The following is a 27,070-nucleotide window of genomic DNA, read 5'->3' as shown; positions in this document are numbered from 1 at the left end:
GATTCATTCTAAAACATTAGAACATTTTGTTGTCTAGCTCTTTGGTTTTCTGTTTTGCCTTTGTCATAACCAGCCAGAGAACTGCATTTGGTAGCTATAAAACCTGCAAGTGAGAAACAACTCTCTTTTTTCAGTAGCATCCTTGTAAGTAGTTTTCAGGCTCTAGGAGAAACTTCCACCCACCACGACTTTATGGGTAAGAAGATGTTGGGTCAGTTGACCAAACAAAGGCACTTATTGTGTGAAGTGCTGGCTCAGTTTGGGTTGATGGTGTTGTCTAGGTGCAGGCTGAAAGGCTGGTTGGTGCAGGTGACACAGCCACAGGCCATGTCTTGAGCTCAACACCAAGAAAATGTTCCCTGGATGAGGCCAATTTAAGACTTTGGAGTCAGGAAGTGCTTAATGGGGGGGAGGGGTGGCACATGAGTAACATTTTAAAGGTTCCCAAAATATTCTCTTGATTAAGAGAAAGATGAAGCACATTTCCAAGGATAGGGATGTTTGGGCTAAGATTTGGAATTGGCATTGTGCAAGGTGTATTTCAGGGACAGTACAGGTTGGAATAAAGTATGCATGAAATCAGACTAGAAAGGTGAGGGGGCTGCCATGTTGTGAAAGGCCTCGAATGCCAGGCAAGAATTTGAACTTGACTCAGGAGACAGTGGGGGATACTGTTGAGCAGAGGGGTAGCATCTTAGGATCCTCTGTGTTAAGGAAGATTAACGTGTTGACATGAAGAGGTAGAACATAAAAGTTAAAAAAATTTAGGAAACTTTTACAAGAGTCCAAGTGGGTTAGGGTCAGTCGTACAGATGAATGAATGTGACAGACCGTGGCCTTGGTTAGAGCAGAGCAGTCTGCTTTCTAAGTAATGATGGTCAATGATGACCAGTAACAAAAGTTATTAAGCTACCTAATTTTTGTAGGTTTTAAACCATACATATTTTATAGGTTACAAAAATTTGTACTTTGTTTTTCTTACTAGATTCTGTCAAAAAGCATTTACTAATAAGTAAGCACCAACTAAGCTTAATACTAACTAAACACTGGAGATAATAGGGAAAGACAAAAACAACTCTAGCCCTGAGTATATATGTTCTGGGGATGGGTCTGAGAGACTAAGTAACTAGTAACCTAGAAAGTATATGCAGAATAAATGGAAGCTAATCTGAGAGAATATACTTTTAAATTATTTTTATATTTTAATGTTTAAGCAGTGATGGCAGTGATTTATCATTTTTTTCAATGAATCTTTTTCAGAGCCTGTCTCTCTCTGTCTTATCTATCCTGAATTTAACATTCCCCCCAAAGAACATTTTTACCTAGAAAGTAGGAGAGAAAAATAGATTATATATGAAAATTAGGAATCCCTATTATATAAAACTTGCTTTTAAAATAGTATATTTAGCATGCTACTTTCTTTTTTTTTTATTAAAGCTTTTTATTTTCAAAACATAAGTGTGGATAATTTTTCAACATTGACCCTTAACAAAATTTTCCCCTCCTCCCCACCCCCTCTTCTAGATAGCAAGTAATCTAATGTATGTTAAACATGTTAATATATATTAAATCCAATATATTTGTACAGTAGTCTTTCTGCACAAGAAAAATCAGATCAAAAAGAAAAAAATGGGAAAGAATAAAATAGCATGTATACTTTCAAAGCTATCTTGCTTGTCTGTTTCTTCCTGGATGCCTGTGCATTTTTTAAATGCTTAAAAGACTTTTTGGCACTATCACTATCTTCTTTTCCCTTTCCTAACCCTCCCCCTATTGTAATCAATCTACTTATTGATCTAGCAAGATAAATCCACAAGCTGTGTCTAAAAATGTGTGTCCATCTTATTCTGCATGTTCATCATTCTAGTGACAGAAAATGTGGGTAGCATGCTTTATTTTTGGTCCTTTGAAGACGTGGCTAGTCATTGCATTGATCAGAATTTTTAAGTCTTTCAATATTGTTTTTCCTTACAGTGCTGTTATTAAATACAGTATTTGCCTGGTTCTGTTTATTTCAGTTTGTATCAGTTCTTATAGGTCTTCTCAGGTGGCATTCAGAGCTCTTTAAAATAGTAAATATCATGGTTTTGTTTTGTTGGGGTTTTTTCCTGGAAAAATGAAATTCTTACTGTTCTGATTTCTTCAGTTCTCCACTTAACATCTCAGGTCATAAAGCTTCTTGTAGATTATTGTAGAGGTGATTGATGCTGCAAACAGAGGGATTAAGATTTTAAATGGAGGAAGCAGGCTTTACATAAATATATAATTGAAAGCATAATGGAGACATGAATATCCCTTATAAAGGAACAATGAAAATCCCTAAAGTTTCTAAGTAGGATCAAAGGGGCTAACTGTACCTGATTTGGTGCGTCCTATAGCTTCTCTGATGGATTGAGTCAATATGGGGGGGGGGGCGACTTGTGGGCAGAAATGAACAATATATAAAGGATCTATGTAAATTCTAGCAATTTGTGTGTCTAAAACACAAGGTTGTTTTTTGGTTTGTTTGTTTCACACAATTATTTTTACCATTCTATGATCAGAAAATGGGATTATTATAAATGTTACTCTTGATTGTAGTGTTTAAAACAGAACACTTTTATTTTCTCAAATCTTCTTTAGAGTGGTTTAAATAGAAAAAATGTTTCATCTGCCAAATGAATTTGAGGCATTCTATCCAAAAAATTTACAGGAATGATTCTTGCTGTCTGTAGATGATGGCTTTAAAAATTTGTTTCTTTTTCTTTTTCTTTTCTTTTCTTTTTTTTTTGGGATGTGAAGGTTTTTTAAAAATTCATGTTAATAAATTGGGAATTTATATTTCCTAATGCCTGAAACTGAATTATCCTTGCTTGATTGCATTCTGACATTTGACTAGACTTCAGAGGAGGGTTATCTGGTATCTGTGTGGGGAAATTTTGAGAAGCTCCACGTCCTAAAGTGCATATTTATGTTGCAAATGGACTCATTGCCAATGAACAAATGAGGTTTCAGTGACATCCCAGAGCAAATGAAGTCTTCAGTTCTGATAATCTGTGTCTCAGAATGATTAATATATAACTGGGCAGAAAGTGTAGATAATTAATTTACTCTTGATCACCAGTTTCCTCTTATTATAGATTTAGAGTTGGAAAGGACTTAAAGGTACAAGGAAACCCACCTTCTCATTTTACAAATGAAGAAACTGAGGCTGAGGGCCACACATCTAGTCAGTTTCCCAGGCAAGATGGGAGTTCTGGTTTTCCTGACTCCAAACAGGGCTCTATCCTCTGGGCTTACTTCATTGCCTCTTTCTTTTTTATGAGTATTTGTCCTCATTCTTTTTTAGCAGGAGGGGGAGAAAAGGAAAAAGAAGAGTCTTTAAGAGACCCTTTCCCCCCTTTTAAAAAGTGATGTTTTAGACTAATTTAAAAGAATTAATTTTTGGCCTAATTTTTCTCCATTTTCCAGGCCATCAGAGATTCTTTCATTAGTCTGAGAAATCTTCTGTGTGTATTTACAAACATAAATCTAAATATAATTTGGGACTTACTTCTAGACAAAGCAATTGTGTTCTGATAAACTCAGTTTCTATCTTAAAAAAAAGAAAAAAAACAAAACCAAAACTCAAATTTGTTTTTTACTTTAAGCAGAAGTTTTATTATTCATATGAGAACTGTCTAGTGAATATTTTAAAAAATCACTTGAATGGAATTCATTTCTTTTGAGGTCATTCTTTTGAGATTGTTCTAATTTTCTGGATTGTTCTAGCATAAGAGTTTAACTAATATGGATGCTGTTTTTTTTTTTTTCCCCTTTTAGTCTTTGTGAACCTGAAACTTGGTCTTTGCTTAGGTTGTAAGGAGCAAGTTAATTTCCTTGTGAAGATGAAGGTTTTTCTAAGATGCATGATCTTTATCAAGGAAGAAAGAAAAAGATCTATGGAAAGAAATAGACATTTGGCAATACCTTATCTTTGGACCAGGGAAATGGACACAATCTTATTTTCTGACATAATGAAAGCTTTCTGAAATTACCTGAAAGGATGTGGGAATACTAGCTTGGCCCACACTTTGTCCCACTTACTGTTTTAGTGTATATAGAAGTTTTATTATTCATGGGGCAGGGAACTGAGAAGTAGCTTAGTGAATTTTATAAAACAAAAATACAAACAAAACCAACCACTTGAATTTAAATAGAATTATTCGGTGCAATTGAAGTCATATCAAAGATTGTTCTGATCTCAGGGATTTTTCCAGTTTGAGACATTTAGCAGTCATTGCTGTTCATTGACCTTTGCAAAGTTGTTTGTGATTAGTGACCTTTGTTTGTTTAGTCTTCCTGATTGAGTAGTGTGTTAGCTATTGTTCCAGGCTCATGTTTTATTGAATCAAAGGGCATATGCCTAATAAAGGTTAGTGATGAGGATAATATCAATATTAAAAATTGTGCTCTCTCTTCCTGTTCCTCTTTCCTGTTTTGAAAACCAGCATCCAAAGGACAGGGCTCTTGTAGGATTGACTTCCCTATTGGTTAAGGGGGTTAGCTTTTCACTTCTTCCAACTGATTGCTTTATGTGCTCTTGGCAGCTTTGAGTTTGGTCCTTAACTGGCACAGGAGTCAATGAAAATAGGTTAATAAAAACAATCAATGAGTTTCTCCTCACAGAGAGAACAGTGTTGAAGTTTCCGGAAAAAAAGCTAAACAACAACAACAAAAAATCCAAACCCTCATCTTGGCACTAGGAAATCATCCCAAGGATCTGACCTATCTGGCACTGAGTAACTTTCCCCGGGGAAGGTTCCCAAGTGGGTTTGTAAGTTGTAGACCAGCATTACTAGCATTGTTACCTTTGGAAGAAAGGCCTGTCCCTGTGCTGATGAGTAGCATTCTTGGGATGCCTGCAGCAGCTCAGCCAAAGCATTTTAACAGGCTCTCAACACAAGAGGGGGCCTGGAGGAGTTGCCACAGCAGTGCAGAAACAGGCTTAGCAGATACCATGTGGAATGTGCCAGGCGGATAAAAGGCTCCTCCGGAGCAGGGTAGCACGCTTCCTGCCCGAAACTGCCCCCGTCTCTCCAGAGAAGGGATGTTGTAGAACGGCTTCATGTTCACAGGCAACTTCCTTCTTCAGAGAAGCTTGCAATTGCTGTTTAAAAATAAAAAAACAAAGCCCCAACAGCTGATCCTTCATCATCACCAAAGCTGCCATTAGGCACGGGATGCTTTGGAGAGAAGCATCTGCTCATCAGTTCCTGACTGAGAGATGCCAGTTTCCTGGCAGGTGTTGGAACATGGTGAAGATATGAGTTACAGGACCCCCATCTGGTGTAATGTGTGGAACCTTAGTGAAAAATTGTCCTCTGTCGCTTTGGGTTTGGTACTGGATGGGAGAGGCCTCTGAGAGTCCAGGAGACCTGGGTTCCCTCTTGTCTCTGACCCAGCTGGCTAGGTGGCCAGAGACTCTACCCTGGGGAGAAGTCAGTTTTGCCTGCCCATTGGGGTCAGCAGTGGACACAAGAGCCCTGCAAGGAGCTCTACTGATGAAGGTAGACATTTGGACCGAGGCCCATCCAAAGGCATCATCTTGTCATACTTACAGACCAAAAGTGAGGCAGGTAGAACAGACCCAGGTAGAACTAGCCCAGTTTTAAAGTTGAGGAAACTGAGCCTCTGAGAGATTGACTTGCCCCCAAAGTCATACTCCTAATTGCAGACTCATGATTACACTCCAGATCATTTGACTCCAGTGCGGGGCAATATTTGATAAATTGCACGGCTTCCTGAAAGCTACAGCATAATAAAAATGAAGGCGGCAGTGTAAAACCACAGGTTTTACATATGTCCACATGTTTAATTAGCCCAGCCCATTTTAAAGAGAGCCACAGAGAAATTTCTTTTAACTGAGCTTTATTTTATAGTTATAAACTTAGCTCCTTAAAAGAGCTGGGGCTTTCCAATAAGACTGAGAAAAGTTAATTGACTTTGCCCAAGGCAATATTAAACCGAACCCTTGTCTCCAAATACCCAGATTAAGATAGCTTCTATCTCTTTTAGATACTACCTTTAAAAAAAAAAAAAAATCTGGGTCCACATTTTTAAATTTATCATAAAATGCTTAAATCACATTTTCTTCTTAAACTGAAAGATTTGACAGATTAATATAGTTGTAGCTTTGAATAAAGCATTATTAGCTTTATATCTGAGGTCTCTTTTCAACTCTAAAATCTTACAAATTACCATCTGAAGATCATCTGACCCAGCTTCTCCTACCTTTTCCAGTTATATTGAAATCCAGAGGACCCAAATGATGCATTCAGTATTTCAACCAATTAATCTTGCTTTATTGACTCTTAGGCCAGGGTTTTTTCTCTTCTGCCATGACTATTTCTCTTAAATTTACCTTGTATGAATTTTATTTTATCCTCTCATCTCTACCATTTTGGATACCAGGTTGCCAGAAATGAATGCTGAAAAAATATTCTGGGATATAATTTAGGGAACTATCATGGCTTTATTTCCATCAGGATCACTAGCCTACCTCATTAAATAAACGAATTGCCATGAGGGAAGATATTGCTACTGGCTGCATTTTCAGTCTCATAAGACCTTAGTTTATCCAGCCCTCTGTCCAGATACAGTATCATACCTTTTTACTTATAGATGCTCTTAAAAGAAAAAAAAAAAAATCCCTCTATTGTACCTCTAAACTCTCCCAAGATGTCTTGGGGTTTACTGGTTAGATTTCTTTTTTTAGGACCAGGCTGTAAACCAAAACCAAGCTAATGGCACCAGTAGGTCCTAGGCCAAGCTTCATTTGATCATTGCTTGGGTCCTGATGACTAGATTGAATGAAAATAGCTGCCAGAAATCCTGAGGATCTTCCCCTTCCAGATTCATTCAGTTCTTTATTTAGATTTTATTTATTTATTTTATTTGGCGTAGGTGAAAGAGGAGATTCTTTGCTTCAGTTGCTACCTAGCCTTAATCACTGAATGGGTACAACCTCAGTCAAATTGAGACCTGTTGAAGACTTAGTTTAAAAAGGCCAAGATTTCCCACTGTATCCAGGGCCATCTCCAGTCATTCTGATCTGTATCTGACCACTGGACCCAGATGACTCTGAAGGAGAAAATGAAGCAACTGACCTTGTACAACCCTGCCTCAATTTAGTATAATTGACTTGCATGTCACATTATCACCTCTCTGAGGTCTTGGTCTGGTCTTTGAGAACAAAGGACAAACAACTAGATAGGAGTTCAAAGATAAAAGGTTCTTAGTAAGATAGAACCTTAAGGAAAAGTTTCTTCCATGCTGAGTTCACTGTGTAGTCAAGGAAGTGTGATTGTTTGTCTTTTAGTGCTGTTTGATAGATTAAGTATCACTAATATCTTCAAGTGATTTTGCATAACATACCAGGTGCAATACTTTTAAAGTTAGATAATGTTTGAAATGTATTCCTATCATTTTCAGATCTTCTGAGCCAAAAACTCAAACTAATAATGAAATTAATGAATACCTTCTGTTGCTTTTCTTTTTTTAAATCACTTTGTTGTTGTTGCTTTTTTTAAACCCTGGTTCAAAACATTCCAGAACTTTCTAGTGAGGACTGTTCTTTCCTCTGACATCTTCATTTTCCTTTGCGATTTGCATGTTTGTTGAGGCATATCATTTATCAAGCAGCTTTTGTTTGACCTTTGCTCTCTTCCCTTATCCTAGTTATGTCACAAAACATAAAATTAGACTGGTTAGGCTGGTTACTTACTGTTTGTTTGTTTTTTTGTTGTTGATTTTTAATAACTAAGTGTTATACACAGAATTAATCATGTTCTTTGTCCAGTGGCCTTTTCAAAATAGAATATTACATTTCAGATAATTGGGAGTTAGAGACAGAGTAGGTTGCCAATGTATTTGTAAAAGAGACAGGTGATAGCAAGAAGGAAAAAGAATGGTTGTAGTTGACTTTTGGAAACTAAAATGCTTTAAAGACCATCCAAGAGTTTATAGAGTTATGATTCTAATAGTTCATTTCTTTACTCCTTTATTGCAGGTGGTATACGCTGAAATCAAAACCAGGGAAGAAGGAGAAAGAGAGAGGGGAGATAGAAGTGGACATCCAGTTTATGAGAAACAACATAACTGCCAGCATGTTTGACCTGTCCGTGAAGGATAAGTCCCGTAATCCATTTGGGAAACTGAAAGACAAAATCAAAGGGAAGCGGCAGGAGGAACCTTCTGACACTGCCTCAGCCATCATCCCCAGCACAATGCACACAATAGAGAGTGATGATGACGACTCTCCCACAAAAGACAAGAAGAAGAAATCAAAGATCAAAACCTTATTTTCTAGGTCTGGTTTGCAGAAAACGCCCCTATCTCAGTCCATGTCTGTCCTTCCCACCTCTAAGCCTGAGAAATTGACGCTCCGCCCGGGAGACTTCCAGTCCCAATGGGAAGATGATGTGGAGGATGAATCTTCTTCCCCCTCTGACAGTGAGTCTCATTTCTCTTTTTCACAGCTCTTCTTTCTTATCCATCTCAGTATAGAGGGAGTTTGCAGTGGAATGAGTGTGGAGTGAACCCCCCCCCTTCTCTAGAGGGGAGACAGGTTAAGATAAGCAGAGAAGCTTCCTTTCCCATGCTTTTTCTCTAGGGGTAGTGTGGTGGAGGAAGCCGTCTCTATTTATTTCTAGGTTTCCTTTGTGATCGTCTGCCTCTGAATTGGCAATGGGGTAGTGTGAATTCTTGCCATCTTTAGGCTGATAGAAGATTGATTTTTGTCTCTCTGGGAATGCCCAACATGTATACGATTCTCAGGGTTTTCAGTTTTTTACAAGCTGCTGTGTCATGGGAATATTAGTAGTCATGCCTCTGTTGATGAGCCTACAGTAGCACATTTCTACCTTGGCCCATCCTTTTAGTCTGAGACCCAGGAGAACTTTTATTCTACTAACATAAAAGTCATCTCATGCAAAATGAGGGCTCCTAGAAAGACTATACCAGGAAATCAGGTAGATGGTTCCAAGAAGTTTGCTAAGTACACAAAAGGTTGTTTTTCAGTCATTCATTCAATAATCATTTCTTGATGTGCCTACCGTGTGTCAAGCATCGATTTAAACCTTTACTTCACACTGCACAAAGAAAGGCAAAAAATGGGATAAACTGGAGATAAGAAATAGAAGAAAGGTACTAGAATTAAGGGGAATTTTAAAAATATGTATATTTAAAGTGTTAATAACCTTGGAACACAGAAAAATTTTTAAAAGTACACCCAGTGAACAGACAAAGCATTGGCCTCAAACTCTCATAGAAAAGGGGTGCCACTCAACCTTAAAGATTCTAAAGGTACATGTTGATTTAGAAAACAATTTACATTATTTATGTTCTGTTGCCTTTTTATTAATTATGCAAAATATCTACCTACTTTAGGATAGGTGCTCAACCATAAATCTCTTCTAAAATTAAAGTTTTGAAATACAGAAAAGGAAACCTATAGAGTTACAGAGAAAAGTAATTATAATGAAATACAGTATTCAAAACATAAGTTCTTGGGACTTAGGTTAAGAATCTCAGCTTTATAAGGATAAGAATAATTCACACCTTTTGCATTTATATTTTTGAGTCTTAGATTCATATGATAATGGTCCTGTCCTACTGCAGGGCCCTTCTGCCTTGCTCATTGATTTATTTGATTAAGATTTATGCATTTGTAACATCAAGGTTTGTTTGTTCTTTCCATAGGCATGTCTCACCGGAGAACAGCAAGTGCAGATATCAAGCAGCTAAGTCAGATAAACTTTACCCTTCCTAAGAAAGAAGGGTTGTCCTTTTTTGGTGGCCTTCGGTCTAAGAATGACCAACTCTCCCGATCTAATGTGTGTATCAATGGAAATCATATTTATGTAGAACAGCCGGAACCCAAAAATGAGTCTGTGACAAAGGACAGCACTCCATCTTCCTCCCCATCTCCTCAAGGCTTTAGGAAAAAGCATTTATTTTCATCTACAGAAAATTTGTCTTCCAGACCTTCTAAGGAATGGGGGGAGACAGGGAGGATCTCTCCAGACCGGCGACTATCTGGGTCTTTTGCAAAAGATTCTTTTAGATCTCTGACTTTGCCATCTTACAAACCAGTTGTTAGTGGAGATGTGAATGTGACCCCTGTGAATACAGAAACTGAGAAAGAAAGTAAGGAGAACAAAAAGCAGGAGAGCAAGAAGTCCTCATTGCTCTCTTTGGTCACAGGAAAAAAAGATTCTCTGAAGAACAGTGAGACCGAGAGCAGCATTCCTGGTGTCTTGGTGAAGGAGAAAGAAATCACGCCTGTGGAAGCCATGGCAAAGGAGAGAGAGGAAGGACTTGTTGAAATTCCGGTGAAAGATCTCGATGAGAAGCCCGAAGACTTGTCATCCTCTGTCTCTAGACAGAGCAAATCTCCAAGCCCTACTGAGGAGGTGACCAGGATGCAGTCTGGAGCAGAGCCTGAGCCTAAACCCAGGCCACCTGCCCTTTCTGCAAAGGGACCCCAAACCAAAGCTGTCAAGCCCAGGTCAGTCTCAGCTCTGCTCATTCATTCACTTGTGGCCTTAACACCTTGCTGTGCAGGAGTCTCCAGTTGCGCCACATTCTTGGTTCCTATTCTCATGATTGTGGTTGTACAAAATAGTATGGAAGGTGACCGACACATCAAGAAAATGCTATTAACTCTGGCTTTTAACTGGGCCTGCTGGTAAATCTATGTGGATTTTAATACTGTGCCAGCCCCAGTTGCTAGACCAGGAGATGTATTGTGTCAGGTAACCTTGGTAAGCAAAGTTAAAACCATCTGAGTGAAATCTAAACCATAAATTTTGAAATACCAAAAAATTTCCCATATTGGAAATTATCCAGAAATCTAAGAAAAAGATATGACTAAAAAGATCATTAAGAATGGTGCTCCCTCAACAGAACTCTTTCTATAGCCTTTACTCCCCCCCCCCCCCCCCCCTTTTCCTTTAGTTCTTTTCTTTGCCTTCTATCCCCAGGATTTTGTTTTTAACCGTTATTTTTTATGGGATTTGAGAAGGTACAAAACTAATCTGTATTTTCAGTTATTGGTGTGTAGTCAAATTTTGACAGTTTTGAAGCAATAGATGGTGATTCCAGATTTGGGCTGACATTTCAGGAAGATAAGACAATATGGCATCGATCACAATTTCAATAAGCTAACTCATGTTATTCTGTTGCGTGCATAGACCTGTGCTAATTTTGTTTCCTTGCAAATTGTGTTTTTCTTTAAGACTAACACTTTCTTCCTTGCACTTGGATATAAGGAGGAGGAGATCTCAGGAATTCTAGTTTCTGTGGAGTATGCCTAGGGCTACTTCCTTTGTGTTTGCTTGGTGTTTTGTTCTAAGAAGACTAACTAACCTTGGGACATTTCTGTTTCTTGGCCTGACTTACATTCATAGCAGCCGTATTTCTGTGTTTTGGGCCATGCATTACTTTTTTTGGGGAGACTCTGCTCACTTTTCACACACACACACACACACACAAAATCTGTCCCCTGCCCTATGATCTATCAGCTTTAATGCTTTAAGAATTTTAAATATCTTTTTACTGCTATAATAATTAAAACAATATGACTGGATCTATCTTCTAAATTAAACTCTTAAGATGTTTTTTACTCTCTGTCCCACGTCATAACTGACAAGCCCAAGTGTGGTAGACATGCTTGATACAAACAAAATACTTCTTTTGTGTTTCAAGCATTGGCGTCAGTTCTCCTAGGATGTTTAAATTCTTTTGACTTCTAATATAATCATGTTGCCAAAAGTATAAAATTCCTCTTTGGAACAGAGTGGTGTGTGTGTGTGTGTGTGTGTGTGTGTGTGTGTGTGTGTGTGTGTGTGTGTGTGTGTGTGTGTAGACATCGCATCTGCAACTGACCTGCAGATTTATTTTGTCCTTTTCACAGACTGGGAGTGACTCCAGAAGCTCCATCCAAAGCAAAGCTTCCCCCTTCTCTTTGTGATTCTTCTTTTTTCTTTTCCACCTCCATCTCTGGTTCTAATCTTGATTCCTTACATTCCAACCTGGGACAAAAATCAGAGACAGAATCCTCAAATCTTTCTGTCCTTTCCTCTTTCTCACCTCCCACCATAGATCCAGTTTCTACCTCTACTCCAATTGAAAACTGGCCTTTTTCTCAGGAGAGCCAGACTAGTTCTGAACCTTCTTTCCTTCTAGCAGTGAAATCTCAAAAAGAAGGTTTAATTCAGGTTTCAAATGCTTCATCTAGTTCCTCAGAATCACTTGACAAGCATTCTCCAGTGCATGAAAGAAATGGAGTTTCCAGAGAAGAGATTGGGGAGATAGATGTAGGAAAGAGTAGAGGGAGCAGGGAATCCTCAAGACCCTCCCTGGAAATAATGGAAAATACAAATGATAAGCAACTCACAAAAGAACAAAAAGAAGAAAAGGTCCCAACATTTTCCCAAGTAAGTAGCCCAGAATATCTCCCTCCATCTAAAGTCTCACAACAAAATAGTACTCTTATTCAAGACAGAAGTGATAGTGGGAAACTTTGGAAGGAAGGAAGTAAAGAACTTGCATCTTCATGTGGGTCATCTTTAGAAGACCAAGTCAGTGAAGTAGGAATTTTTTCTTCTAATGAAGGAGCCGAGTTGCCTCATAAAATGGAAGATTTGACCATACCACTTGACTCTATAGTTGGAAAAAGCAACTTAACTGGTGTCCATGAGAGAGAGGGCTGTAAGAAGATCAAGAAGCGTGTGTCCTTTTCTGAGGAGCTATTTTCAGAAGAAGAGGTAGAAAAGCCCATTTATTTTATGGAAAAGGAGAAAAGCAAACCTCGAGAGCTGAAGTCTAATGATATAGGATCAGAGAATGTTAAGAAAACGATGATAACTGAACCCGAAAGTCTTTCTTTATCACTAAAATCAGGAGCAACAGCTGTTTTTAGGCTCTCTCATGATGAACCAGCTTCCATGACTGGCATCTTTGTTCCGTTTGTTGGCAGTGTGTTGGTGCCTGAATCTCAGGGGAAGAATTCTTCAGGACAACTGGTGAAGGAATCTAGCTCAGAAAAGGCCACTCCGTCATTCAGGATTGAACGATATGAAAATTATAGTGAGAATTATCAGAGCAAAGCTAGCGATCATGAAGGCCTGCTGTCTGACCCTCTGAAAAGTCTTAACTCAGTTTCAGACCTCAGATCTCCAGTTATGGGGGATCTGAACCTGACACTTCCCTCTATTCCAGAAGTAACATCAGATGATGAGAGGGTAGAACAGTTGGAAGATGTCAGAATGACTCCAACCACAAAGAATCACATGGATGCAGAAATACCATTTTTTGGCTCATTGGCTGTCTCTTCTGAGATGGAAAACCAGAGCCTATCGGTGGGACTGAGCTCTGAGATAGCCACTTTGTTGCAAGAGGAGAAAAATACCCTCCAAGTGCAAAAACCTGAAGCTTTGGTTAATTCTGCTCCATTGTCTTCAAGACAGAGCACAGCAATGGGCATTTGCAAACTATCCCATGGGGAAGGTGTAGGTGTAGATACAGACATCCCCAGCCCTGTGAGTTTGGAGAAGCAGGAAAGGAGGGAGGATGAAAAGTACACTGAGGAAAGTAGCAGTCCCAGGTCATCTTCCCAGGGCTCTCCTGTTTCGGGTCACTCCCTTTCTGAGAACTCTAATGTAACACACTCTTTTCCTGGCTCTCTACACTCTGACACTTATCACACAAATAGAGCAGAATCTCCCCAAAAAACAACAGCAGAAAGCTTGGCTGCTAAAGTTGAAAATTCTGACAAGAAGAAGCAGCTTCTCCGAGCGTGGGTTTCACCCTCAGAGCCACATCTATTCCCCGCTCAGCCAACTAGTGGAACCACTGTGTCTGCCAAGCACAGGTGAGAGACTGGGCAGATCCTTCTACATAAGTATGGGATACTTGATTTTTTTCAGTGTTACCCCAAAGGCTGTTTTGATTCTGAGGGCCCCCAAACCCCAGGCTTTTTAAAAGACCAGATACCTACGTATCTGGATCTGGATCACCCACTAAATGGCAGATAAATGAGCCAGTACAGGGTCTTTTTAAACACCTTAGTTATGATAGTTGTAAGGACCAATTTATAAAGCTAGGGTCTGACCTGTAAAAGAAGGATCTGAAGGAATATGCTGCGAACAGATTCTGAACTATCCCCAGGAACAGCTTCAGATATTTAAAGACTCTTTTTTTCTAATAAACATTTACAATTTACTTTTCTTTTTATATTTCTGGCTCTCGCTCCAGTGTTTAGATTTTGTTTTTAAGTATTGGCCACATAAGACACAGTGATTGTCCTTCCTATGGAGGAGGCTAAAGATGTAGTTGGTTCGCATGATGTAAAGATGTAGTTGGTTTGCATAGCCTTTAATGGTTTGTAGAAATAGCTCTAAGAGAGGAGAATCTGTATTTAATTGGCTCCTAGCATACATTATTGAAGAAGTGGTCAGTGTGTTTGGAAAGGTCAAAATACCTGACTTAGGTAGCACTTGACTGTGCTTCTAAATGATTAGTTTAGATTTGTTGTGCTTCTTTAAAAACTCTAAGATTGGACTGTTTGGGAACTGAAGAATGGGGGATAATTGTTTTATGACTTCTAGGACCTTATTGGGTGATGTTTCCTTTGTTTGATTAGTCTATCCCTTCCCTCCTTTTCTTTCAGAACTCATCCTGTGAAACCAATGAATACAACAGCAACAAAGACCCTTCCCACTAGTTTGGGTACTGCTACCATCATCAATGAGAACTTGTTTAATGAGGCCATTATAAAGGTATGCTTCCTCTGGCACGTCAGCTGCTCAGCTTTTATAAATTTCTCATTTTTAGTACAGATGTACTGGTAGAGGTTAGCCTTAGTGAATTTTTGCCTATTCTGGCTTTCTAAATCTTCTTCCCCAGTGGGATGATAAGCTGTTTGAGGGCAGGAATCTTTTATTTTTGTTTTTATATATCCACTGCCCAGCATAATTATCGAGTCATATGTATTCATAGTTTTTATGAATTGACATTTTGTATCTTTTAGCCATTCCAGAGTTAACCATGTTGATGTCCAGTTCTTTTTGCATTTCAATAATGTAGGAAACCAAAATCAAAAAAATTCTCTTGCTGTTTGCAGATAATCAGTTACACATCTGTATTTGATCATTCCTCTTCTAGGAAGAGTCTTCTTTGGCAGAAAAGTATCTTGTCATATAAAAGAGCATGCTCACTGATTTCATTCTTACCTGAGTGAGAATGAGACTGGTTGTTCACAAAGAATCAGGATTCCCTTAAATAAGCAAAAACAACGGCTCAAGTTTACATAGTATTTTATGGCTTACAAAATGTTTTCCTTACCAAAAAAAAAACACTGTGAGGTTGTAAACATTTCCATTTTTGTAAAGGGCTGAAACTGAGTTGATACACTGAGGTTGGATAACCAAGAACTTAAGGGCAACTACCCACTTGGACAATATTCTGTTAGCATATGCTTGGAGAATGGCCCGGCCCAGACTCTGTTCTGGCTGTATCTGTTGGTGTATAGAGAGAATTGTAAGAGGCATTAGAGGGTGAAGTAAGACAAGCCAGAGTTACTTTTTGAGGGGAGAAGAGGAGAACGGATGTGTGGAGATTCCTGTGTCCATTCTCATTTCGACCAAGAATAAAGACCAAGGACTTTTGCTTATCCTGACTCTGGCTGATGCTAAAGTGTCCAGGGTGCTAACTCGGTCTTCACATTTTTTATGTATTTATTTTGGAAGGTTAAAACTTAGAGCAGTTAAGTGCTTTCTTTTGGAGCCAGATCTTCTGACTCTGAGTGCATCATTCCTTCCACTGTGGCAGAAGTTCTGATCTGTAAAGGAGGAAAGGTGCTGGGTGTCATAGGTAGACTTGGCGGTAGATTTCTGCAGCAATGTCGGTGGATGGGTTAGGACTGCTAACTGACTCTGGGCCAATTCAAAAAGTGTCATCTACTAGAAACAATTGTAGAGTTTTCTGAAAGCTCATTCATTCTTTCAGAAAACGGGGAAGCTGATGTCATGAGAGGGACTAGGTGCATATGCAAACGAGGTCTAGGCAAGACAGAGTTCTTGACCTCATGGAACTTCCTTACTCTGGACATAATGAGTCATTGGCAGGAGGCTAAAGTATAAATATGTTAATTAAGGATGAGTTGGATCTTCCTGCCCTTTGCCCTAGTCTTCCTTTTCCTTCCAGTCTCACTTAGCTGGTAATCATGGCTCCCCAGATCACTATCCTCAACTGACATTTTCTCTGCCTTGATGGGTGTGCTTAGGCAGGCTTAATCATCACATGTCTGTTTGGTGGAAATATCTTGGCTTTGGAGTCAGAAGATTTGAGTTTCAATATCAGCTTTTCTGGCTAGGGAGGATATGACAGGACAAATTGCTTCCTCTGCCTAGGTCAATTTCCTCATGTGGGACCCAAGGAGGGGGGAACATCAATTGTACTCCCAGAGCAGGGGCTTGGGAGTCAGGTCCTGGGCTAAAATGGCAGCTGTGCCACTTAATGCCTCTCCCCTCGGGCAGGCCCTTTGCCCTCTGTACCTTAGGGTACCTGTCTGTAAAAGGAGGGAAGTGGGGCCCTTCAGGTCCCTTTTAGCTCTGGGGCTGGATGTGTGTAAAATAAGGGATTGGATTTGCTCCTGTGACTTCTGTCCCCACAACCCCTTCTTTCCCTCCAAACAAACAACAGACCTAAACCACTAAAAATCTCTGCCTTCCCTCTAAGAGAAATGTAGTTTGAAGGAGAAATAAGCTTTTTTTTTTTTTTAACTACTCTCAGCTTAAATTATGACTGACCAAATAAATGCCTGTTTGAATGTCTATACTATACACTCAACAGAATAGAGGCAGCAACTCCTTAAGATATGATGCCAGCAACTGGTAAACTGAAGGAGAGAGCAGGACAGCATGAAGGAGGGATCCAGTAATAAAAGCTAGGAGGGTTCTGCAGCTTCCTCCCCACCACCTCCCCTCGCTGGCTTTTTACTTTGGAATGGAATGCAGTTGGATTCCAAAGTGGAGTACGCAGCTCTCCATCAGTTGGAGATGTTTTAGCCTCTCTTCAATGTGTACTTAATCAAAGTAGTGTGCTTTGATGGGTAGAATACTATTAATAATTACAGGGTCTTCTCTTTCCTTCCTCCAATCTTGCCCCCAGAACAAGAGATAGTAAATAGTACTTGTCTCATTTCTTAATGTCACTTAATGTCTTCCTTCTAACCTCTGACTTTTTTGTTGTCTTAAAAATACTTACTGTATTATACTATACTGTTCATATTCCAAATTGATACAATTATAATGCTTCCTGGACCCATCCAGTAACTAGGCCAAATTTATAATAAGTGCTTTGTACTAAAGTTCTAAGACAATATTTATGTTAATGCCTTTCTTTGGAATGTTGCCATAGCAAGGAGAGGGTAAGCACAGGAATTGCAAAGCTGGAGTTATTAAGACCTCAACTAAACAAGAAACAGCAGTACAGTGCTTCTTTTCTTTCTGCTAATGTGTTAATGCCCCAGCACTTTATAATTGAGTATTGGGAACTCTAACAGGACTGAAAATGTACTTGGTACATAAGTGACTTAAAACTTCAATTTGAAAGTAGGAAAATTAAATGAATTCTAAAGCTCTTGAGCTTTGGGTTCTGCTATAGGGTTTGTATGATTACTACTCTTCCTCTGTACTCTGATTGCTTTGGCAAAGGGTCTCTGAAGCAGGTTTCGGGTTGTACATGTCAATAAAGGCCTATGTTGTTAGACATGGAGAACATGTTAATTTGTTTTATTTTGCTACAAAATGCACTTGGTGCACAAGTGACTTAAAACTTCAATTTGAAAGTAGGAAAATTTAATGAATTATATTATTTCATTCTCTTTGGGGTAATATGGAAAACCCCTGATGTTTCCCTGGCTGTTACTGTCTATGGCTTCACTTCCTATTTGGCTGAGAAGCTTGAGGACAACATCTGACTGGAACTTCCTACTTTCATCACACCCACCTATGTTCATCCTGTCTTCTAGAGGAAGCAGCTAGCATAATAGCTAGAATGCTAAAAGCCAGAATTAGGAAAATATGGATTCAAGTCTCAGCTCTTGCTCTTGCTAGCTGTATGCATGTGAGCAAACTACTTTGACCTATCTGCCTCTCAGTTCCCCTTTTTGTAATTTGGTATAATGCCTGTTATATTTGCCTCACAAGATCTTAGTGAAGATCAAAAAGAAGTAATTGATGAAAATAAAGCGTTTTACAAATGTTACTGTACTGTTTATTTTACTTTTTTGGTAAGGGAATGAAGGCCAAAGCCTGGTACTGGGAGGGCTTTCTGCTGACGCCAGTGTTGGTGGCTTTAGTACTGTCCTGGTTCCACTACTGACGAGCTTGGGGGGGTCCTCCTGCTTCCCGGTGAGCCTGGGCCAGAGCACAGCCAGGCCTAAGGTGCCAGGAAAGCAGGAGCACTCTTTGGAGGCGCTCTGCCCTTTCATCATGGGAAAGAACAGGAGGGCCGGGACAGAGCTGCAGTGGCCTCAGGCACTTGATTAATGTACAATGGTGGTGATTTTGATCTAGAGATGTGTGTCTTTGATCCCCTATGTACTAGAAATAAGTATTCCCAAATGGTTTATACTAGGGGCTCTGCATGGGGTGTGGAGTTTGCAGTGCCACTCTTAAATATTTTACTGATGCTTGTAATCAACTCCCCATAACGGATCTGGAAAGTGAGCTACTACTACTTTCCTTCTTTTTCCCCCTGAACCTGTATCTCAGCTTTCTGTCTCTGCATATAAGATCTAGGGCTGATGATCATGGGGTTTCCAAACTAGAAGGGAGGAGTTATGTGGTCTAATTCCCTCATTTTACAGATGAGGAAGTGGAGTTCTAGAGTCACCAAAGTGGGTGGTAAGTAGCAGAGCTTAGATTCAAACTCAGAGCCTCTAACTCTTTAGACATCATTTTTTTTGTTGTACCAGAATGCTTCTTCTTTCAGTTGAATATTAATGATTTTTTAAAAGTTTCACATTTATCCTCATGGTGATTAATAGCATGAATTGTCATTTTTTTTCAAGATCAACTTGACAGTGGGACTGTCGTTGTCATCTTTTTAGGGACTGGAATATATGACTTAATTAGCAAGTCTTCTTAGAACACTGTGTTTCATTGTGTTGCTTTAAAAACTTTACATTCCTTCTTTCATCTTTCATGTAACTCCTTCCCACTCTTCCATCTGAAGGCCTTAGACTTATTTCATGATTCACAAAAAAAAAAAAAAAAAAAAAAAAAATTACCAGACCATTTGCTGAAAAACTCCTTTTTCTCTCTCATATCATATTCTATCTCAGATGTCTTTTCTCGTTCTTATTTCTTCTGTGCTGTCTTAGTCAAAGGCTTCTCCTTGCCCAGGCAAACCTCTCCACATAAATCTTTGACTCCTCTCTATACTATCTTCTTCAGCAAATTGTCCTCTGTGTCATCTCCACTTTCTCACTAATATTCAGCCTTTTTCTATTTACTGGCTATTTTCCTCATACCTACAAACATGTCCATGTCTCCCCTGTCTTTTCAAAAAAACCAAAACAAACCTTTCATTTGATCTGAATGTTCCTATTAGCTATCATCCCATATCCTCCCTAGAAAGGCTTAATGTTTTGAGAAAACAGTCTATATTAGTTGACTCCACTTCCTCTTCTTGCACTCCTCAGCAGTATGGCCTCTAAGTCATCATTTGATCCAAACTGCTCTCTCCAAAATCACTGATCAACAAAATCACTTCATCAACAGATCTAATGGGTCCTTCTCAATCCTCATCCTTCTCTCTTGGATAACTGTCTGTCAACTTCTTGACATTCTTACCCACCAATGTGGGTGTCTTCCAGAGCTCTATGCTGGACAGTCAGTATCATTTCTCTTCATGGTCTCTTTAGCTTGCATGAACTTTCTTTGTGGGTGATTCTCAAATTGGTTTATCTAGCTGCAGTCTCTTTCCTTACCTCCATTCTCATATCATTAACTTGAATATTTCACATTTTCTCATGGACATCTCAAACTCAACATATCCAAAACAGAATTCATTATTTTTCTTTCCTATGCTTTTTTCCCAGCTCTCCTGTTACCACCAGTCTTATAGGCCCAAGATTTCATTCTCATCTCTTTGCTTGTCACCTGATACATCCTGTTGGCAACTTTTGGGGTTTCTACCTTCACAATATCTTTTCTATTTATCCACTTCTCTCCACTGTTGCCATGCTGCTGCTGTTTCTTAAAACTTCATATAGGCTACTGTGACAGACTTCTGGTTTGTTCTCTTATCTCAGGTTTCTCCCCCTTCCAGTCCATCCTCTGCTCAGTTGCCCAAGTGGTCTTCCTAAAGCTCGAGTCTGACTATTTCATCCCACTACTCTATCAATAGTTATAACCCAGGGTTTAGTTTTCTTTCCCTTTATTCCCCTTTACCACCTCTGAGAGAGTAAATGCTGATCTTGTGATTCCTTGTGTAAGATGCTCCCATCTTCACATTGTGTCCCTTTCTCCTGTAATATTCCCTCCCTCTTTGACCAACAACTTTTAAAGTTCAGCACAAATTTCAGCTTCTGCTATTTCAGCTTCTATTAAAATTCTTTACTGATTCTCCCCTCTGCTTTTTCCTCTGAGATTCTCTCATTTTTATTGTAAATCTTGCATTTATAGTTATTTACCTATATTTACCTGTATCTCTTTCTCATTAAAGTATGTGTTTCTTGAGGTTAGGGACCTTGGTTTTTTGTCCTCCTTTGTAACTCTAGAACTTAGTACTTATAATGATTGTTTACTGATATTTGCATTTCTAGTTTGATTTTTCTTGTTTTTTTCTTTTAAATTCTAAAGAAATACAAGCCATCTGATCCTGAATTCGCTTATACTCAGTTAACCCATGACGAGCTGATCCAGCTGGTCCTAAAACAGAAGGAAACTATAAACAAGAAGGAGTTCCAGGTGCGTGAGCTGGAGGACTACATAGACAACTTGCTTGTCAGAGTTATGGAAGAGACCCCCAACATCCTCCGCTGTCCAGCGCAATTAAAGAATAAAGCAGGGAAGATGTGAGTCATGACAATAAAGGAATGAAATTATTTTTTGTGAGTTTTATACCTCTCTTTGAGGTCATGGACTTTATGTGTGACACCTGGCAAGTAGGATTGGAATATGAATCGCCAACTCACTCCCTCGTAAGTACTCTGGCAAAAGAGTCTATCCACTGACTGAAGGCAGGGAATCTCTTAATATATATTTACATAATTTTATTCAATATGCTTTCCCTTTAAGTTCATCATAAAATATTTTATTCATACTATGGGCATAGTTACAAGATCTGATCAGAAGGCACAAACCATTCGTGCATTTTTACTTCTAGGGTTTTCTAACTTTGATGTTTGGATTTCTTTCCTACTTTTCAAAGGCTGTGTCTGTGAGCCTTTACAGCACAGGATAGACTCATTTTCTTGATGTTTATTAGCTTGGGTGTAGCTTTCCTGGCCTTAGATGCTAAATTTTGATATTTTTATATTTTTTGATATGGATTCTTAGATTTAACTCTAGTTGTTCATTTAACCTTGGCAGGAACATTTAGGGACTGGAGATTTGCTAACTGAACACAAACTCCTGGTTTCACATATTGTGCTTTGGCTAGGCCTGTGTGATCTTTTTATTGCAGGCCATGAAATTAAGAGAGAAAATGGGGAAAGCTGATAATGCAGCTGTCATTTATCATCTTGCATATGGTCAGGGAGACTGTGAGAATTACTGGTATCGTGATACCAGTTTTCCCCTGGGCAGGAAAATTATAGAATTATAGAAGGGAAATTTGAGACGGGTTAAATCTTAAGGAGACAATGGCAGGTTAATTCCAACCTAAAAGTCACATTAACTATTAAGAACTGGGGTTTAAAATCTAGAACTTAATTCAAAGTTCAGCATTCTTTCCATAACATCACCTTGCATATTAGGAATATAGTGTTGATCTTCATAGCCTATACATCTTTTGTAAGGATGTAAGGAAAATATGTGCTTCCTTTAACTGATTCTCACAAGTGACTGCATTTAATTCTCCAGTTTCCTCAGTCGTAAGAGAACAGACTTTTGATGGAGCATGCCATCCTAAGGCATGGGAAGTAGAGAGAAATATGAGGGGCTCTAGAGTAAGAGTGCTTTTTTGGCTCCACTTGAAGTGAATCTGGCTCATTTCTAAGAAATTGAGGAAGTTATAGCCTTAACATATTTAATAATAATTTTACAAAGTTAGGAGAAATCAGAAATGACCCAGATTGTTTATGCAACATAATCTATCTATGTACTTTAGTTTCCTGCTCCTTCTTTCTCTTGGTTCCATACCAAGGGAATAAAAAGGGGAGAAAAGTACAACAGGAATCCTGGTAGGAATTAGGAAAAGCAAGAAGGCAGCATTCATTTCTGCATTTGCATTTTTTTTCTTATTAAAAAAATATTTTTTATAACTCATGCACAAAACTAGGTTATTTGTGCTCTTGTGAATATATCAATTGATGCCATTGGGATGCTTCTGTATTGCACACCTCAGCTCTAAGTTGTTTGTATGTTGAAATAGAGACTGTGAACATGCTTGATTTGTAGTTAAAGGATATTCACTTGGGAATAGATTAAAGTGTAAAGTTGCTCCCATTTCAAATTTTAAAAAGTAAATAGTGCTTTGGTTGGTGGATAAGAAGAAAATCTTTTTTCCCCCCTAAGGATTGCTTTTGCTACAGTATTTGTTATTTCAGAGCACTTTAATCTGAAGGGTGTACTGTAATTCCATTTAGCTAAACGGCTTTTTTTTTTTTTTAATTATGAATGGGTTTACCTAAAACTGTTATATTTAATGTTCTGCAACATCAGAGACTACTGGAGGCTTTTTTTTTTTTTTTTTTTTTAAAGATAACTTGTATTTTGTAGTGATGCAGAATATTTACACATGCACAAAAACACACACAAACACACACACACCCCTCTATCTTCTCTTGAATTATGAAAATGTATATGTATATATGTTTGTTCTTATTTTATTTCTTTATATAAAACTTATTTTTTACTGTGATGACCCAAGTGTTTTGGAAAACTTGGGAAGCAGGTTTGTTTTGCAGAGTTTCTCTTTTTTTTTAAGAAGAGGCTGGTGTGGAGACGGGCAGTACCTCTCATGATAGATGATCAGTTTGATAATCTTTCTTGCTAGGACCTCAGGTATGTAACAGCAATTGGTATTTGAGTGGGACAACTTCAGATGAAGGAAAGGGACCTGAGTGCTCTTTGGAGATTGAGAACAATAGAGGCATGTTTGGTTCAAATGCCTCTAACTCCCTAAGACTGCTGGGGAAAACTCAATCTGCAGCAATACCTCAATAAGCAGCCTTTTGGAGATCATCCTACTAGATCTCCTGAGAATCTCCTCTAATTTATGTGCTGAAAAGCCTTAACTGTTTTAGAGCCATTAGTACAGTTTGGCAAGTTTATAAAAACTGATTGCAGCAGTTCTGGCCAGGTCTCAGGGGCTTTTAAATAAACCAGTAGGAGAATGGAGACTTGCTTCCAAACTGTGTTTTAAAAGCCTAATTGGTATCTAGACAGAGATATGTCCTACATATCTCCATGGCAGGAGCTGCTGTGTTTGACAGTGCCTTGTCAAACCTCCTGAAAGGAATCAGTGCCTTAGCAAGCACCAAATTAATTTAGAGTCAGACTCCTATGGTGTCAAACCTCTTCCCAGAGAATTTCATATATCCTGTGGTACCTTAGAAACTGGGCTTTCTCTTTTTGTTTACTTTTGGGAGGGAGAGAGAGAGGTGTGCCTTTTAGGACACAGAAGGGGAGGAAGAGAAAAAAATCTACTTCCCAGGCTGATGGTGAGAGAATTTCTTTTACACACATAAACACACACACACACACACACACACACACACACACACACACACACACACAGACACTGATAGAATATAAAAGACAGAAAAGAAGGAAAGGAGGGAAAGAAGGAAGAGAGAAAGAAAAAAGAAAGCCCTGAGAGTTGGGACTGTCCCTAAATTCCGGGACTGTCCCTAAATTCCGGAACTGTGAAGGAAAGTCCTTGATGCTTCTTAGCCAGTATTAAGATGAATGTTAAAGGTATGGAGAATCTAATGCACTTTCTCAGTTACTGATTAAGTCAGTGCTGCCTCCAGGGCTGAAGGATTCCTGACATTGAACTGAGAAGCTAATCTAGATCATGGGGAATTTATTACCAAACCTTACTTTGGGCATGTTTCTCATAGTCTGCTGTGGAAGATGTTTATGAAATAAAAACAAAATGTCTTGGTGTCCTTCAATTATATAATGTTTGTATTTGATGTTTCCTACATTGTTACTTTGGGACCTTTGGATTTCTTTAATTTTGTTTTTAAAAGAAGTGAACTCCAATCTTTGAGAACACTAAATAAATGTATCCTGTTCCAAGACCTGTGTCAATGGATTAGTACGCCTGTGCTAAAGACTGCTTTTCTTCACTCAGAAAGTGGCATTCTTTTATAGGAATAATCACTCACGAAGGAAATCACCTACCCATCTCTTTGTGAGCTTGGAATTCACAGGAGGAACAGTTTTTTTTCACCCTTCCAGCTGTAATTACTAAAGGCTCAGGCCTTATTTGATGTGATATGATGGTAGCATTCAGAAATGGGAGGGACCATAGAAATCTGTTCCAGATCATTTTTTGGGATGAGGAAGTTGGGACCCAGGTTCTTCACCAAGGATGAGCAGAAGTACTAGTATTTGAATGTAGTCACTCAGATGCCAAATACAGCCTTTTGCAGTGGAAAGAGTACTGCAGATGGAGGCAGGAGGATCCCACTTTTGATCTTTACTATTGTTGTGACCACAGACAAACCATTACATCTCTCTGAGATCTCACTTTCCTCTACTATGCTAGTTAACTCTTTTGGTCATTATGAGGATCAACTGAAATACCGTAGACATGAAGTACTTTAGCAATCTTAAATTGCTATATAAATGTCTGCTACTTATTAACAATTACCTCAGATACCCTACAGTGCTTATGCCTTTGGTTATCTATATAAACATTAACACTCCTTCCCTATCTTAAAGGATTGTTTCATTTACATCTGTAGCTAGCCCAAGGCTAATTCCATTTAGTCTTAAAACCATTTGTGTTTCTAGAATTATGGGGACAATTGGCTCTATTCACCAGCTTGGATAAAGGTTTTGTTAGGGGCTGTTTAAGCAGCAGCCCTGCTTTCACTAATTGAAACCTCCAACAATTTTAAGGCTTCAAGGTCTCATTGGAGGTGAGCAGATCAGGGAAGAGACTTGCTATTGGCTGTGTACCTCTTGGTTGGCTGCTTTTTTGGGGGAGAGGAGTAGAGTTTCGTAGTATTTGTAATTAACTTGAGAAACTTTCAGTTAAGACTTTCAGATCTACTGTTTGAGGATCTCTGCTATAAATGCTGGAAATTCTTTCACTACCTTCACGCAGACCAGAAGGATTAGTGATTGAAATGGGTGGATAATCTCTACTTTCCCCATTATGAAAAATCAGACCCTTCTCTATTGTTTCCAATTAAATGGCTTTCCCCAAACTTTTAGAGAGCTCCTCTTGGTCACACAGAAACTTTGTTGGCTTAGAAACACTGTGCAGCACAATCCTAATACAACTGATTCTAGCTTTGTGAGTTCATCCTAAAGTTAAGGAAACCATGTTTAAAAAAAAACCCGTGGGGACGGCCCTAAAGTCTGGAGGACCTGATCTCAAACACTTAATACTTCCTAGCTGTGTGATCCTGGGCAAGTCACTTAATCCCAATTGCCTCAGCAAAAAATAAAAATAAAAAAGACCCTTGCTCTAACAGATTTTTACAATCCTAATTTCACTCACCCTTAACTAAAGTTGACTCTCCTCTGAGTAAATTTTTGACCATAACAGTTCAGATGTTTGCTAAAGCATAGAGAAATGTTTTGGAGATCTTTGAATTTTGAATCGCAAATTTTGCTCTTGTGCTTTGTATGCCTGACATTGCTAACAATCATAGGTCTTCTTTCAAAGTTTTCTTTTTGTCATTATGAATATGGCAAACCTCAACAAATGTGATAATTTCCCTATACAGAGAACAGAAAAAGAGGACTGCATATAAAGCCACGAATCTTTATATAGTTTTTATGTCAAAACACAAAGGGAAAGTTCTAGAATGTCTGCTACTTATTATTGACAATTACCTCAGATACCCTACAGTGCTTATGCCTTTGGATATCTATATAAACATTAACACTCCTTCCCTATCTCAAAGGAGCTAGTTTAGTAACTAGTCTAGTAACTGATGCAAAAATCAGGATGTTGAAGCAAAAGCCTTTTCCATAAGTGGTGGATTTAGGGCTTTTCATGATTGTCCTCTTGCCTCCCAGATAATTGTAAGATGTAGGTAGGAAGGGAGTGATCATAAACAAAACTGCTTCATGTTTACTAAGTTCCTTGGTTCTGGGAGTTTGAGGAATTTGGTCCAGTAACTGATAAAGCTAGTAGGGAGGGCTTTGCTTCAGATTCCTGATTTCTGGGGATAAGCTACTCATCCTTCCTACAGTAGTCTAGCAAGTTTAGTACCCCCCCCACACACTATTCTCCCCACACCCACCACCTCCTAATGGCTAAATTGATTAGGTGCCCCTTGCCAGCCTATTATGATCTTATATCCCAGTTTCCTGGAGGCAACAGCACCCCTTCCACTGACTGAACACAGTGAAGGCCATAGGATCCCAGAGTCTTACTGAACCTCAAGTGAGCTCCTACCCAACAGCGCACTTGAAGACATCCTAAGGTCTGTTTCCATGGGGTACCACTGTGTCTGTACAATGGGGCCTAATGTTCCAAGGAATTCATTCTCTAGATCTCCTTACTCCTTGTTTCCCTTACTTGTCAGAATTGCTCATCCTTTCTAGGCCCAAGGGGTTAAGGGCACTGTATCTATTCCTCTTCACTAAAGGGCCCCTTCTGCTTTGGTCCTTCTTTCCTTCCC

At 38.9% G+C, this 27,070-nt stretch overlaps 1 protein-coding gene across 2 annotated transcripts in view; it reads left to right on the top strand.

Moving 5' to 3' along the window:
* RAB11FIP1 (RAB11 family interacting protein 1) overlaps positions 1-24,025 on the top strand; it is a 36,262-nt gene extending 12,237 nt beyond the window's left edge. The window contains exons 2-6 of one of the 2 annotated variants that reach the window (XM_074287238.1): positions 8,030-8,472; positions 9,721-10,528; positions 11,936-13,894; positions 14,693-14,801; positions 20,895-24,025. In XM_074287238.1, coding sequence (XP_074143339.1) covers positions 8,030-8,472; positions 9,721-10,528; positions 11,936-13,894; positions 14,693-14,801; positions 20,895-21,113 — 3,538 coding nt within the window. In that variant the 3' untranslated portion in view covers positions 21,114-24,025. The remainder of the gene's footprint in view (positions 1-8,029; positions 8,473-9,720; positions 10,529-11,935; positions 13,895-14,692; positions 14,802-20,894) is intronic. The other variant, XM_074287239.1, reaches the window with a different exon arrangement.
* Positions 24,026-27,070: the final 3,045 nt, after the last annotated feature.

Source organism: Sminthopsis crassicaudata, chromosome 2 (assembly GCF_048593235.1).
Source record: "Sminthopsis crassicaudata isolate SCR6 chromosome 2, ASM4859323v1, whole genome shotgun sequence".
Taxonomy (NCBI): domain Eukaryota; kingdom Metazoa; phylum Chordata; class Mammalia; order Dasyuromorphia; family Dasyuridae; genus Sminthopsis; species Sminthopsis crassicaudata.
Note: the sequence above shows the minus strand (reverse complement) of the source record. Positions and strands in the feature narration are given on the sequence as shown.